The sequence below is a fragment of the Macaca thibetana genome, chromosome 17 (genome assembly GCF_024542745.1).
Source record: "Macaca thibetana thibetana isolate TM-01 chromosome 17, ASM2454274v1, whole genome shotgun sequence".
Lineage (NCBI taxonomy): Eukaryota > Metazoa > Chordata > Mammalia > Primates > Cercopithecidae > Macaca > Macaca thibetana.
This window is the reverse complement of record NC_065594.1, coordinates 81,248,306-81,263,698: the sequence shown is the minus strand read 5'-3', so window position 1 is coordinate 81,263,698 and position 15,393 is coordinate 81,248,306. Positions and strand designations below refer to the sequence as shown.

Below are 15,393 nucleotides of genomic sequence, written 5' to 3'. Positions count from 1 at the left end.
AAGCCCTGTCTCTACTAAACATACAAAAATTAGCCAGGCGTGGGGGCGTATGCCTATAGTCCCAGCTACTCAGGAGGCTGAGGCAGGAGAATTGCTTGAACCCGGGAGGTGGAGGTTGCAGCGAGCTGAGATTGCTCCACTGCACTCCAGCCTGGGCTATATATTTATATATATATAAAATATGGAAAAGACTGGGGCCAGAGCAATTAGATCATGTAGATAACCTCAGAAAAGAAGGAAAAGACTCGGCCCTTGCATCACCAATGGAGCATAAAAAGAGCTAGACGTGAATGAGTTGGAACCTCTCCCTTGCCATTCACACATGCAAAGTCCCCTGCACTTTATAGGAGGGTAACTATGCTGAGAAGACTATGGGCCCTTCAAATATAGCCATACTCTTGCTCCTGAAACCTGTAAACATGTCACCTTATGGCAAAAGGCACTTTGCTGATGTGATGAAGTTTATGGGTCTTGGATAGGAAGGTTATCCTGGATTATCTGGGTTCAGTCTAGTTAAAATAGTCCTTAAAAGTGGAGTTTGTTTTCCAATGGTAGTAAGAAGGGACGTGACAATGGAAGAGGCTCTGGGAGATGACAACCTGTTTCCGGTTTTGAGATTTGGGAGTGGGGTACTTACTTGTAAGGACCCAAAAGCAGCTTCTAGAAAACAAGAGGAACCCCCACCTGACAGCCAGCAAGGAACTAGAGACCACAGTCTTACAACCACACAGAACTAAATTATCTCAACACCAATAACCAGGAAATAGATGCTCTCCTAGAGTCTCCAGAAAAGAACAGAGCCTATCAACACCTTGGCCCGGAAGTCCCATGTCAGGAGACCTTGAGACCTATAGAACTCTAGAAAAGACATTTGAGCTGTTTAAGCCTCAAGGTTTGTGGTAATTTGTTAGAGCAGCAATAGAAAAATAATACAAGGGCAGGATATGAAGCTTCGCAAAATGTCTTGTCTTACTTCATAAGTTTGCAGACAGGGAATTCCCTGAAGAATGATAACGGGGTTCTCTACTCCCAGAGAATTTTTTATTTTTTTGAGACAGGGTCTCATTCTCTCACCCAGGCTGGAGTGCAGTGGCCTGATCATAGCTCACTGCAGCCTCAATCTCCCGTGCTCAAATGAGCCTCCTGTCTCAGCCTCCTGATAGCTGGCACTACAGTCACCCACCACTGTGTCTGGCAATTTTTTTTTTTTTTTTTGAGACGGAGTCTTGCTCTGTCGCCCAGGCTGGGGTGCAGTGGCCGGATCTCAGCTCACTGCAAGCTCCACCTCCCGGGTTTACGCCATTCTCCTGCCTCAGCCTCCTGAGTAGCTGGGACTACAGGCGCCCACCACCTCGCCCGGCTAGTTTTTTGTATTTTTTAGTAGAGATGGGGTTTCACCGTGTTAGCCAGGATGGTCTCGATCTCCTGACCTCGTGATCCACCCGTCTCGGCCTCCCAAAGTGCTGGGATTACAGGCTTGAGCCACCGCGCCCGGCCGTGTCTGGCAATTTTTAAAAAATTTTTAGTAGAGAGCAGGTCTCACTATGCTGCCCAGGCTGGTCTTGAACCACTGGGCTTCAAGGATCCTCCCACCTCAACTTCCTAAAGTACTAGGATTACAGGCGATGTGAGTCACTACACCCAGCCCCTCCTAGGGCATTAATCACCCACCTCAAGAACATGAACATGCTGAGTCACAAGGTCAGATGTAACAATGTGTATCCTGCCCAGGCTGGTCTTGAACCACTGGGCTTCAAGGATCCTCCCATCTCGACTTCCTAAAGTACTAGGATTACAGGCGATGTGAGTCACTACACCCAGCCCCTCCTAGGGCATTAATCACCCACCTCAAGAACATGAATATGCTGAGTCACAAGGTCAGATGTAACAATGTGTATCCGAGGCCCAGGGAGCTGAGCAGCTTTTGTGGGGGTTTATGATATCAAGAACATGGGATGTCAGTTTTAGCATCGTATTTCAAAATATATTGAAGACTCTGAGAACCTTATGAGGGAGGTTTATGTTTTGCAAATTTAAAATTTGTAATACAAATAAATTTGTTTCCATATGTTCCTTTCTCATTCTGGGGAAACTTTACACAGAAAATAACTCCTGAACTTCGCACATTTATACTATTTTATCTCAATACCACAATGCTATAAATATGTTCCTCTAGATCATCAGGGTGCAGGGATGACCTAGTCCAGGGCAAAGTATATCTGTCTCTGTGTGATAGAGTTTGGATGTGTGTCCCCACCAAATCTTATGTTGAAATGTGATCCCCAATCCTGTAGGTGGAATCACGTGGGAGGTGTTTGGGTTATGGGGGCGGATGCCTCATGAACGGCTTGGTGCCCTCCCCAAGGTAATGAGTGAGTTCTCGATTTGTTCACAGGAGAGCTGATTGTTTAAAAGAATGTGGTGCCCCTCCCTCTATCTCTTGCTCCTTCTCTTCCCATGTGACATGCCAGTCCCCCCTCACTTTCCGTAAGTAAAGGCTTCCTGAGGCCTCACCAGAAGCCTAGCACATGCTGGGGCCATGCTCGTACAGCCTGCAGAACTGTAAGCCCAATAAACCTCTTTCCTTTACAACCTACCCAGTCTCAGGGATTCTTTTACAGCAACGCAAAACAGACTAAGATACTATGGTAGAACTGCAGAGCCTTGTCCAGATAGAGCAATTCAACTGAGGAAAATTGCTGTGCACATTTGGCACTTTCTTTTAGAATGAAAACATTTAACTTTTATATGTCACTTGGGCTAAGACGATATGCATTTATCCAACACAGATGAATGTAAGAAAGCAGAGCTCCTGAAAAATGGCTACATGAAGTAGGTGAGCTAATGGTGGAGAACTCCTGAATGTGTTTCCAAAAACTACCAGTGGTGTGAAGACCATGAGGAAAACACAGGAAAGACGCAATGTGAAAGCCAGTCTGTCTGTTCAAGACATTTATTTACTGGTGAAGGGGATTTAGGCAGATAATGTTCTTATGTGCTTGGTGCCTCTGACTCAGAGACAAGGAGGGGATATTTTGTGAAAGAGAGGGGGTGGTAAATCCAAGGTGGGCTAGATGGAGGTAAAGGAGTGGGCAAGGAAGTCAGGATGAGGATTGAAGGAAGGGAGAGAAGATGAAAAATAGAAAAAGACTAGTGAAGAAAAACCCCGAGTGAATCGACAAGTAGTCTCGGAGGGAAATCGTTCAACAATCTAAGAAAAATGCAATTGGAAGGGAAAGGCAAGTCAAACAGTCCTCAGACAGCCTCAAGAGCCAGGAATTCCAGTTCTCATGAAAAACCACATATAATTCCCATACTATTTACTTCACAGTGTAAAAGTCAAATATCTTCAAGAAAAAAATTCCTAATTTTTACATATTAAAAATGTTTCAATGTATTCTAATTATTTTAATTGTGTTATATTGTTAATGTTTACACATAAAAATCAATATTTACACATAAAAATCAATGTTTATAAGAATGGCTTATATTTATTTTTTTATTTTTATTTTTTATTTATTCATTTAAAACAGCACCTCCCTCTCTTGCCCAGGCTGGAGTGCAGTGGTATGATCATGTCTCACTGCAACCTTTGCCTCCTGGGCTCAAGCCACCCTCCCCTCTCAGCTTCCCTAGTAGCTGGAACTTCAGGTATGCACCATGCCCAGCTAATATTTGTATCTTTTGTAGAGACAGGGTTTCACCATGTTTCCCAGGCTGGTCTCAAACTCCTGAGCTCAAGCGATCCCACCTACCTCAGCCTCCCAAAGTGCTGGAATTATAGGTGTGAGCCACCACATCCAGCTAAGGATGGCTTATAGTCTGAATAAATGTATAAGTGTATAAAAGATATGAATATTAAATAAATTTATACATATATATATATCATGCTCAGTGTCACCAAGAATATAAAGTTCTTCATATCCATAAGGATACTGTTGCAGAAAAAGGCACTAAATATCAGGTAAATTAAAAAACTGGCTCAAGGTTAACAGTACAAGCAAGTTAGCCCACGTTAACAATTCAGACAAGATTCCCATCCTGCTCCAAATGTGCTGGTCAATGAAATAGGAATCTCTTTCTGCTAGCATTAATTTTTCATTTTCTATCAATTCCACTTAAAAGAACTATAAGTCATGGATTTGGTTATCTGATTCTTTCCTGTGATTTCTTGATTCCATCAGTTCCATCATACTTCCAATCTAGCAGGCTTAAAAACCCAGCATGAGTTTTAATTCATCTTACTCACCCTTGGGCACTAATTCATATTGATTCTACTTTTAAATGGTCTTTAAAAATAATAATAATAATTCTGTTCTTATTGTCTCTCCCATGGAGTTCCTCCCCATTGGTTCTCTACTTTAACTTGCCATGCTTTGGGGCACCATACAGTCAGCCCTCCATATCTGTGGGCTCCTCATTGGCAGATTAAAAATACTCAGAAAAAAATAACAGTGTAGCACAAAATAATACAACTAATATATAATAGTTGTATATATAATATAACTATTTACATAGCATTTACATTGCATGAGGTATTAGATGTAATCAAGAGATGATTTAAAGGTTACTGGAGGATGTGTATAGGTTACATGCAAATACTACACCATTTTATATCAGAGGCTGGAACATCTTTGGTATCCACTGGTGGAGGAGGCTCCCTGGAACCAAGCCCCAGCAGATACCAAGGAATGACTGTATTTCTTTCCATGAATCAGAGCACTATTGATCGCTCCCATATTTGAACTCTTAATAGCTCTTATATGCTGTTTAATCAAGAACTCTCTACAATATGATCAACTGTAATTCTCAACCTATCTATTATTATTTTCCTTACAGCTCTAAGATCCAGCCAAGCCAACCCTTGTAGCCTTCACTATTTCCCAAACATCCACATGTTTTTCTGCTTCTACACCTTTGCTTAAGATTTTCCTTGCTCAGAATTCCAACAGTTCACTTTTTCGATTAAAAAATCTCCCAGTACTTAAGTGCTTATGTCAAATGCTACCTCTTTCTCAAGAACTTTTAACCATAATATATAACCCCTGGCTCAATGGAGCCCTCACAAAAATTTGTACAAATGATATCTTGCATTGTATTATAGATATCTGGTATTTCTCTTTGTCTCCCTACTCAATGGTCAGCTGCCTTCTATCCCTCATCTTTACACTCCCTTCAACAGGAGAGAGCCTAGAAAATATGCAGTGCTTCACAAGTGTTGCTAAATTGAATTATATTAGCTCTTCCTAATTTACTAAAACCGAAACTTTTTTGGTGATGTATTTCAACCGCAATTTCAAAAGATTTCTAAGAAAACAATATATTATTTAAGTGTCATTACAGCTGGTCATGGGGGCAACCAGGAATGCTTTGGAAATATCAACTGAAAGTTTCTTTCTATGCAATCAAACATTTTGCCATTCTTTCTTTTTTTCTCTTTTCTTTTCTTTTTTCTTTTTTTTTTTTTTTTTTTTTCCCTGCAATGGAGTGTCGCTCTGTCACCCAGGCTGCAGTGCAGTGGCACAGTCTTGGCTCACTGCAACCTCTGCCTCCTGGGTTCAAGCAATTCTCCTGCCTCAGCTTCCCGAGTAGCTGAGACTACAAGGCGCACACCACTACACCCAGCTAATTTTTGCATTTTTAGTAGAGACAGGGCTTCACCATTCTACCAAAATTATTTTACCCTTTAATAGACCATCATATCCATAGGAACACTCACTTGCCTGGATCTTTGTGCTATAATAGTCTGAGGAAGATGCATGTGCCATGAACAAGTGGACAATGGAAGAAATAGACTTCTAATGGCGAGAGCCTAATCACTTTCAACCAGCACCAACTATAATAAGTACGTTTCTTATGATTCACAGTATAATAATCCCAATGGACTTAACTTTAAAAGGGCATAGTGTATCTAATACAGCTGCCCTGAGGCTGGGCCAAAATAATTATCCTTACTTGACCTTTTGGGCCTTGAATCAATAACAAGCCCAGACTACATGAAGAGAACTAAATTGCTCTCACTGTATTAAATGCCCGACAAACACCAGGCCAGCTATCTATCCATCTGTCACCTCCATCCACCCGTCCTTCCATCCATACTAGCCCACCAGTTATGCGTCACTGTAATAATATGTAATGTATATATATATTTTAATATGTACTGAGCACTTACTTTGTGTCAGATGGTAGTCTAAGTATTTTACGTATGTTAAACCTTACAAGAGTACTGCAAGGTAGGTACTGTTATTCCCATTTTACAGATGAAGAAATCAAGGTGAGAATGTTTAAGTAACTGCCCAAGTTCATGCAGCTATTTTTTTTTATTTAGTTTTTATTATTATTATGCTTTAAGTTCTAGGGTACATGTGCATAACGTGCAGGTTTGTTACATATGTATACTTGTGCCATGTTGCTGTGCTGCACCCATCAACTCGTCAGCACCCATCAACTCGTCATTTACATCAGATATAACTCCCAATGCAATCCCTCCCCCCTTCCCCCTCCCCCTTCCCCATGATAGGCCCTGGTGTGTTCATGCAGCTATTGAGTAGTAGGACTAGGATTTGAATCCTAGAAATTTTCTCCCAGAGTCCACACTTTTTCTTTTTTCTTTTTCTTTTCGAGACAGTGTTTCATTCTTGTTGCCTAGGCTAGAGTGCAATGGCATGATCTCAGCTCACAGCAACCCCCACCTCCTGGATTCTCCTGCCTCAGCCTTCCGAGTAGCTGGGATTACAGGCACGTGCCACCATTCCCAGCTAATTTTTTTGTATTTTTAGTAGGGATGGGTTTCACCATGTTGGCCAGGCTGGTCTCGAACTCCTGACCTCAAGTGATCCACCCACCTCGGCCTCCCAAAATGTTGGAATTATAGGTGTAAGCCACCTCGCCCAGCCAAGTTTATTTTTATTTGTTTAGAGACAGAGTTTCACTCTTGTTGCTCAGGCTGGAATGCAGTGGCGCAATCTCAGCTCACCACCACCTGTGCCTCCCAGATTCAAGCAATTCTCCTGCCTCAGCCTTCTGAGTAGCTGGGATTACAGGCATATGCCACCAAGCCTGGCTAATTTTTGTGTTTTTTAGTAGGGATGGGGTTTCACACCACGCCAGCCAGGCTAGTCTTGAATCCTGACCTCAGGTGATCCACCCAGCTCGGCCTCCCAAAGTGCTGGGATTACAGGCATGAACCACCACACCCAGCCCAGAGCCCATACTTTTAATCACTCCATGATATAGTACTATGAGAGAAGGATTTTGTTTTCTTCTTAGAAGTTGGAGAGGTCTCTGGAAGTTACTCTATTTCTGGAAAGCACCTACAGGAAATTTCACGGAGGTGTGCACAGGTGCACATAAACATAGAAAACCTGCTATGTTTCCATATTACAGTGATAAAATTGGAACTATTTCTTAAAAATAAAACTGAGAAGCTAAATTTGAGGCACGGAATACATTGATGAGCTCGCAAGGCAGCCCTGTGTGCTACTTGTAGGGATCTTCACATGGGCCTCACAAACGTGGTCAGGGCATTTGCGAGGACAGATTCTGCTCAAGGCCCTGTAGAGTAGGCCTTGATGGGCATCAGTCAGCAAGATGAGAATAAAAAATGAACTTCGTTATTCCATTCAGTCTTAAAGAGAAGCATTTCATCTTTTATAGAAGTGCATGCATAACCAAACAAAACCATGCTTAACTCAGTCCTGCATTTTGTATCAGGAAGGAAGGAATGCAGTGACTAAGATGCTATGAGTAAACAACAAATCATTTTCTATGGGAGGGGAAAAAGAACGCTGTCTACCACAACATTCCTTCTGCATAGTTTTGGGGAGAAAAGCACCAGCCTAGGTTCTTCAACAGAGAAAGTGAATCTGATGGTACTCAGAACTCTCCCCAGTTAAAGGCTGCATCTTACCTCTTACGTCTGTAATAAAACAAGAGAAAATGCCCTGGAAAATTTGTTCAAAATTCATGATATTGAAGAGGGTTTGCCAGAGGCCATAAGTCAGAGAAGCCAAGTAACAGTCAAATTCGGAATAAAATATTAGGCGATAACTTAGCTTTCATTCCAAAGGGCTACCCTTAATAATACTGCAGCTTGTAGGGCTACAAAGTTAAATAACAAGTTGTGGTGTTCAATATTTTCATTTTATTATTTATTGAGATGAATTCTCAATCTCTGTCACCCCGGCTAAAGTGCAGTGGCATGATCTTGGCTCTCTGCAACCTCCGCCTCCCAGGTTCAAGCAATTCTCCTGCCTCAGCCTCCCAAGTAGCTGGAATTACAGGCACATGCCACCACACCTGGCTAATTTTTGTATTTTTAGTAGAGACTGGGTTTCACCATGTTGGCGAGGCTGGTCTTCAACTCCTGACCTCAAGTGATTCGCCTGCTTTGGCCTCCCAAAGTGCTGGGATTACAGGCGTGAGCCACCCCACCCAGCATCCAGTATTTTTAAAGGGTTGATTCACAGCCTTCACAGGGAAAACAAACAAAGTAGATGCACCTGCGCCCCTCCAAATTTCTTCTATGACTATTTTTGCATTGCCAAGCAGCCTGCATGTTAAGTAACCTAACTTACACACTACTGGGCCCAGGTTCCAAGAAAAAACTATTTTGCTATAAACTCATTCTTGATCTTTCTATGTTAGTGTTGGCTGACTTATTAGTCTTAGCTACACTGAGGGTAAAATAAGTGGCTAGTTTCTCCTACAAATTTGCCAAACCCTGTCTGGAATGCATTGTGTTGTGCTTTCACTAATGGAGTTCTGTGTCACTCACAAGGCACTAATTGAAGCTCTTGGCCTTAAGTAAAATGACACATTTATCTGAAACAGGTGAAGAGGTTAAGGGTGTTCTCTGGGAAGGAATTTTTTGACCCTTTCCAATATCAGAACCTGAATCACTCCTTAAAAATGTGCAAGGAAAATGAATGTATTTTCACTCCACCCTTAAAAAATACCAAGTTTCATTGCAACTCAAAAATTCAAGCAGCTAGAACAATGCAGAAACAGTCGCTTCTAAGTAAATATGTGCCTGTTTATTTTTTTCCTTATTATCATTTTCTGATACGCACTCCTGCCTGTGAACTATATTCTAATGATGAGAGGGCTAATCAGGCTTCAAAGGCAAAACCTGCCTCCCTAGAATGGAGGAAAATAATACATTCCCCCTCCCACTGTTTCCTATGTAAAATAAAATACAGGCCTAAGATCTACAAATATTATGATTAACATTCTTGATAGGGATAGGAGAACCCAGTAAAATAACTCTATTTGTGAGGACATTGGGGAATTTAGTCTGTAATGAGGAACTTCAGAGGCAAGTGAGATTTTAGAATTAAGCAAATGACGGCCAGGTGCAATGGCTCACGCCTGTAATCCCAACACTTTGGGAAGCCCGGGAGGGAGGATGGCTTGAGCCCAGGAGTTGGGGACCAGCCTGGGCAACATAGTAAGACCCCATCTTAAAAAAAAATCATAATTACAATAAAATATATAATTACAATAAAATATATAGTTAAGTGAATGAATTTTTAAAATATTACTTCAAGTTCGGAGCCTGGGGGATAAAAGTATTGTGATAAATGATGGCAGAATTAACTAGCCAAAGTGTGACAAGTGCGGTAACTTAATTGGTGCTTATGTGAAAGGAGGCGTGTCCCCACCCTTCACTCTTCTAGGGAGTGGCAGAAATCCCAAAAGAGGAGTTCCTACCTCCCGAAGGAGGAGACAGCGTCGCCCCCTTACCTGCACAGGTGCTCCCGTCGTAGGTCTCGCACACCCATTCGTGGCATTCACACAGGGGCCCGAAGAACATGCCCGGCTCAGTCACATGGCAGATGCAGACGCCGCAGTCGCAGCGGCCCCGGCCGTGGCACAGCGCGGCCCCCGGAGGCTGCCCAGGTGCGCGGCAGCGGCGCTCCGACTCGGCCCGGGACAGCCTGCAGGCGGCGCCCGGCCAGCTCCTGCGCGGGCAACAAGCAACCGGCAGGCGGGGTCAGACGCGGACACCGCCCCCTGCCCCGAACCCACGTTTCCTCCCCCGTGTCTCCTCCAGGTGCAGACGCACAACCCCAAGAACAGGAAGTCTGAGGCCCACATCTCCCTGCGGTCCAAGCGCTGCCTGGAAGGGCTATATTTTCCCAAGCAAGCAGGTACCACCCACCAGAGAAATGACCAGGGCCCAAAACGTGTAAGGCGGTTACCTGCCCCCCGGACACAGGTCCTTTCTCCAGGTGAACAGAGGTGATCTGCCCTGCTCTTTGGTAGTTTGTCACTGAATCTCATATGCACATTTAGATTAAATACAAAGTAATCCAAGGTATGGCACTCAGCTGACTTTTCAGTTTTCCTTTAAAAAATGTCCCACTGCTATCTGATGGCCAATGGGCAGTTATATTATGGAAGAGAAGAGGTGAATATATAGAAAGAATTAGACATGTTATGATAGCATCGGGCATAACTTGCATTAAGCAGTCTTTAGGAACTCTACTTTTAAAAAGTTTAGTTTCACTATTGCAATGTGCCTCCGTCTCTTTCCGAATGTGATACAAAATGTAATATAGACCTGTTGCTGCTGTTGGGAAACAGAGATCATTCTGCTTTATAGATTGTGAGAAGATACGGGTACACATAGAATTTTAACTCGTGGCAGAAATTCCTCCTGATATATATTTGCAGGAGTATAAATTATATTTTTATTCACTGATTGCATTTTTCCAAAGGAAAAGCAAAAGGACAGACATGAGGCAATGCACAGTGTAGGTATAAGGAGAGGGAATGGAACAGGTTGAAAACAGTTTATCCCGTGTCCAATTTAGTAACAACTCTTGGCTTAGGGCAGCCATCCTGCAAGCTTGAGCCCTGCCACATAAGCAGGGCAGGTCTCTACTGAAGAATAACAAACCAAACTTACCTCAGAGATGGCGAGAAGCTTTGAGGAACAGCTGACAATCCAGCAAAGAGAAGGGAGGATGCCAGCAGCAAGAAGTTCCTGAAGCCTGGGGGATGCATGCTGAGCTCCTGGGCTGCTCTGGGCGAGCTGCACTTCTGCAAGGTGGGGTTCACCAAGGGAGGCGGCAGGAGGGAGAGGTGCCACCAGCAGATGGCCGGGCAGACGGACCCACGGACACCCAGGCTTGCAGGTCCGGGACTCCAGCCGGAGTTGCAATTGCGTTGATGAGCTGCCTGCGAGGATTTGGGCAGCGGCACTGCTCTGGGCGGGGTGCTGGTGCCAAACCCCTCAGTGGAGAGTCTAGGCAGGGAAGTAATTAGAAACAGTTGTACAAGCAGATGGTTTATTTTGACATTAAAAAAAGTGTCCTGTTCACAGATTTGAGAAAATCATTTCTTTCTTCAAGTACAGGCCCCAGAAATATTTGACAAGAGAATATTTGGACTGGCCAATATTAAAGAGACCTTTAAAATAACCCCTGAGTTGTGAAGAAGAAGGGTGAGACCAGTGACTCTGGTGTGAACACTTGGGTAGGGAATTAGTTTCACCACACGCTTTTAAAGAAGATGCACTCTTTAGAGTTTGGGCTGGGGCAAGGGCAAGGAAATCTGGCAAATACAACATTTTCTTGCCTTTATTATCCTTTGATTTAAACTGGATATTTCATTTCTTTAGTCTTTAAAAAGTGTGTCATGCTTCCAGCTGTTGAGGCCAGTAGCTTATCACACCACATTTTTTTCTTGACTTGGACAGTTTAAATTGTAGTTGTCTCAAATTCACCCCATTCTCCCCATATGTCAAATATGAGAAAAGAAAATTAAATATTTATAGCATAAATTGCACTGAGAAACAATCGGTGTCATTTACTAAGCACCTATTATGTGCCAGTCATTTAGTATGTGTTCTCTAATTATGACAATAATCACACATTTATTTGTGCATTAGCAAATGGGGATTTAGCATCTAGCAGGTGCCAAGTTTTGTGCAAGATAGAATGAATGTAACAGGGAACTAAGCAGACATAATCCCTGCTCTCTCAGAGTCCAATGAGCTATAAAGACATTAATCAAAACAAAACCACAAAAACAAGGACAAACGGTTGCAAGTGCAATGAGAAGTTACTTCCAGATGAGATACAGGCACGTGATCTAATCAAAGATGGTAGCATTTGAACACAAAACTGAAAATGGCATCAAATTAAATTGGGTGGAAATAAGAAGGAGATGGAAGAGAACAGGGAGGCGTTCTTACTCCCATTTTAAAGATAAAGAAACTGAGGGCAAAAAGGTCAACTTACTTGCTCAAATTCATACAGGAAGTTAGTTGTATTTCAGCTGAAATCCAAAGCACATACACTATCCCCTACATTTGTGGTCATCTGAGAAAAGTGTGTAGAGGGTTATATGGAAGGAGGAAAACATTTTTCATTCACCCTAAGAAGAGCACTATAGATGCAATGCTTCGTCATGAAATAGAACTATTCAAGAACCGCCTGTGGTCCCAGATCCTTAAAATCAGGGATGAGTCATAACAGGATGGGATTTCTCCCTGTCATTTACATAAGTAGGTATAAGGGCAAGACCAACACTACACTTGCCTGCTGGAGCAAGAAAACAATGAAGGTCCTATAATCATAGTCCATTTATTTTCTGTTTCTACTCCATTCTCCACCCTGTAACAGGGGAGGTTTTGCATGGGGCACATCTGTGTGTCCCCCTACCCCCCAACCCCTACCCACACAACTTAAATTATTTCAAATAGCTGATTTTCTGCCCACCCTTAGATACAGGTGTGTACACACTGGTGGAGTCTTCTATGGCAAGGACAGACTGGGGACAGGTATGCACAGTTTTGGGAGGATGTCTGGACCAGTAATTCTGGGGTCTTGGATACCCAAAGTGTGGCTTAGAAAAAAAGGACACAGGTTCTGAGTTGGCAGGTTCCCTAAGTCACAAGAACTACAACCTGTGGGGGAAGGGTCTGTCTAAAAGAGGGACAGAATGGGAATTACTAAGTCAGTTGTTGTTAAAGTGTGGTCCATGGACCAGCAACATCAGCATCATTTGAGAACTTGTGGAAATGCAAGTTCTCAGGCCCCAAGCCCAGCTCTAAGGGATCACAGAGTGCATTTGAATAATATCCCAAGATATCTATTTTTACATAATAATAGCTTGAGAAGACTGTAAATCACAGGGCTCAGGGCTGAGCCTGAGGGTGCCTGGATCTAAGAGTGGAACTTCCACCCACCTTTAGTACAAATTCTAGAGTTACATTTTATCCTGCCCACATGTGATAGTACAAGGACATAGGAACAGGCTTTCCTGTCAACATCTAGAAACCTAGTGACTCAGAGAATTTGGTAATTATAGAAGGGAAGTATCTATTCCAAAGCCTGACTAGGAATTTGCAATAAAAACATGGAAGCTTTAATAAATGAGTCATGTATTGTTTACTCCTTGCATATTTTCTGAGGGAAAATTTGTTATGAAATAGGGACTTGATAGTTGAACATTTTTAATGAATTTAAGTGATTTTTAACCTGCAGTATTTTCATACAGTGTAGTATTCAATGAACAATATTATCTTTAATATATTATTCAGCTTTGAAGTGAAGTTAGTATGTACTAGGTGACTGAGAAAATGTAAATGTTCAGATCATTACATTACTGTGACTCAGAAATAATATTCCTAGTCAGTTGAAACAGTTATATTGTGGCTGACTTGGTGACTCAGCCGAAAGTCTTGGATCCACAGAAAGTCTGTCAAAATGAAAGGTTAACTTTAAATTTATGCCTTTTAGCATTCTTTTTTTTTTTTTTTTTTTAAACCAAAGTATTGAATGCCTTGGAAACACCTACTCCTTCCATTTTCCCAGTTTTCAGAACCTCAAGGACACACATGTGCCAAGAAAGGTCCTGAGTTTCTCACTTCTGCTGGCTGGGGACACAGCAGTGGGTTGGATGCATAATGAATGGTGCCCGAAAGGACCCGGTGCATCTGGAACTGAACTCAAAAAGATTGAAAACACCCTAGTCCTTGAATGTAGTCCTTCAGTCCTCAGGTTACACAATCAGAGAATTTCAGCATTCAAGGTATTTTTTAAAGGTTGTCTAGTTCAAAACTAAATTTGTTGATAACATACCGTATATTTGCCAAGTAATTAGGTGGCCATGGTAAAAAAAAAAAAAAAAAAAAAAAATTCTTTTCTGAGAATTGCTTTGAAGGTTTCACCCCTTGGTTCTGGGTCTACTCTAAAAAGACATTTAAAATAATATTCTAGCCACAAGCCTTGAATCAAATATTCAATGATGTAATAGTATATTCCCCAGTCTATATTACCCCCAAACAATTCTACACCCAAACAATTCTACACTTCTTGAAGATAAATATTTTCATTGCCTTCACCTCTTCCTTATGTATTATAACTTTAAGCTTTCAATGCCCTGATTTTCTGATTTTGCTTTTTCTGGGATGGATGCCTTTTGGAAAGTATGATGTATACAATTGAAACCATTTAGTGGCCTAATGGATGTGGAACAGATCAGTACTTTCAGTATTCTTGTTTCATATGCTATATTTCTACCAATAAAACTGAAGGTCATATTCGCTTTTTTGAATGCCACACTGTCCCAGTTGTGTGCTTTTATAAGTGTATTTTTCCCCAAACACAAATTGATTTATTATTTTTCATCTAAACTTAGTTCTTTTATCCAGTCAGTAAAAATAACTATGGTTACTTGTGTTATATTTATTTCACCCTCTCAAAAGTAAATATGATGAACACACATTCTGTACCTTTATTCAAATAATTAACAAGATATTTGAAAAAAAATTAGGCTGAGGACCAAGTTTAGATACAACCTTTAAGACAATATTAGCCTCTTAGCACATATTGAATAGGCCATCCAACCACTTACAAGCGTACTGAGTTGTCTGATATGAACTTATTTCTTCATTTTGCCCAGAAAAATATTTTGAAAGATCCCATCAGTTGCTTTGCTATTCTTAGTTTACCATGTAAATAGGCTACCACTTTTTTTGCCATTATCTAAAATAGTGCCCTATATATATTACATTCTTGATATATATTTATGGCAAAAATAAATTAACTAAATGATATACAACACGAATAATAAATTTATGAGTCAACAAAAGATGCAGGTGATATAGTGGATTCTGGATCAGTTGTCAGATGACATTTTGGCCTTAGGTATCCCCTGAGATGACTGTGGATTCAACTTGAATCTATATAACACCAGATCCTTTTCCTATATTCCCAATTTTTGTTAATTATATCATTTTAACTTAATCCCTGTAGACACAATTGTGAGAGTTACCTTTGGTACCTGTCTACAATTCATCTGGATTTTCTGGTAAATCCCTGAATCACATTGAGCCCACCTCCTAGTAACCTAGCCTTCCACTTCAATGTATTTATTTCA

At 41.6% G+C, this 15,393-nt stretch overlaps 1 protein-coding gene across 1 annotated transcript in view; it reads right to left on the bottom strand.

Moving 5' to 3' along the window:
* The window catches only part of ITGBL1 (integrin subunit beta like 1), a 274,697-nt gene that overhangs the window by 236,667 nt on the left and 22,637 nt on the right, over nucleotides 1-15,393 (bottom strand). Inside the window, exons 2-3 of the mRNA XM_050766680.1 lie at nucleotides 10,913-11,251; nucleotides 9,745-9,962 (exon numbers count right to left, since the gene is read on the bottom strand). Coding sequence (XP_050622637.1) covers nucleotides 9,745-9,962; nucleotides 10,913-11,010 — 316 coding nt within the window. The 5' untranslated portion in view covers nucleotides 11,011-11,251. The remainder of the gene's footprint in view (nucleotides 1-9,744; nucleotides 9,963-10,912; nucleotides 11,252-15,393) is intronic.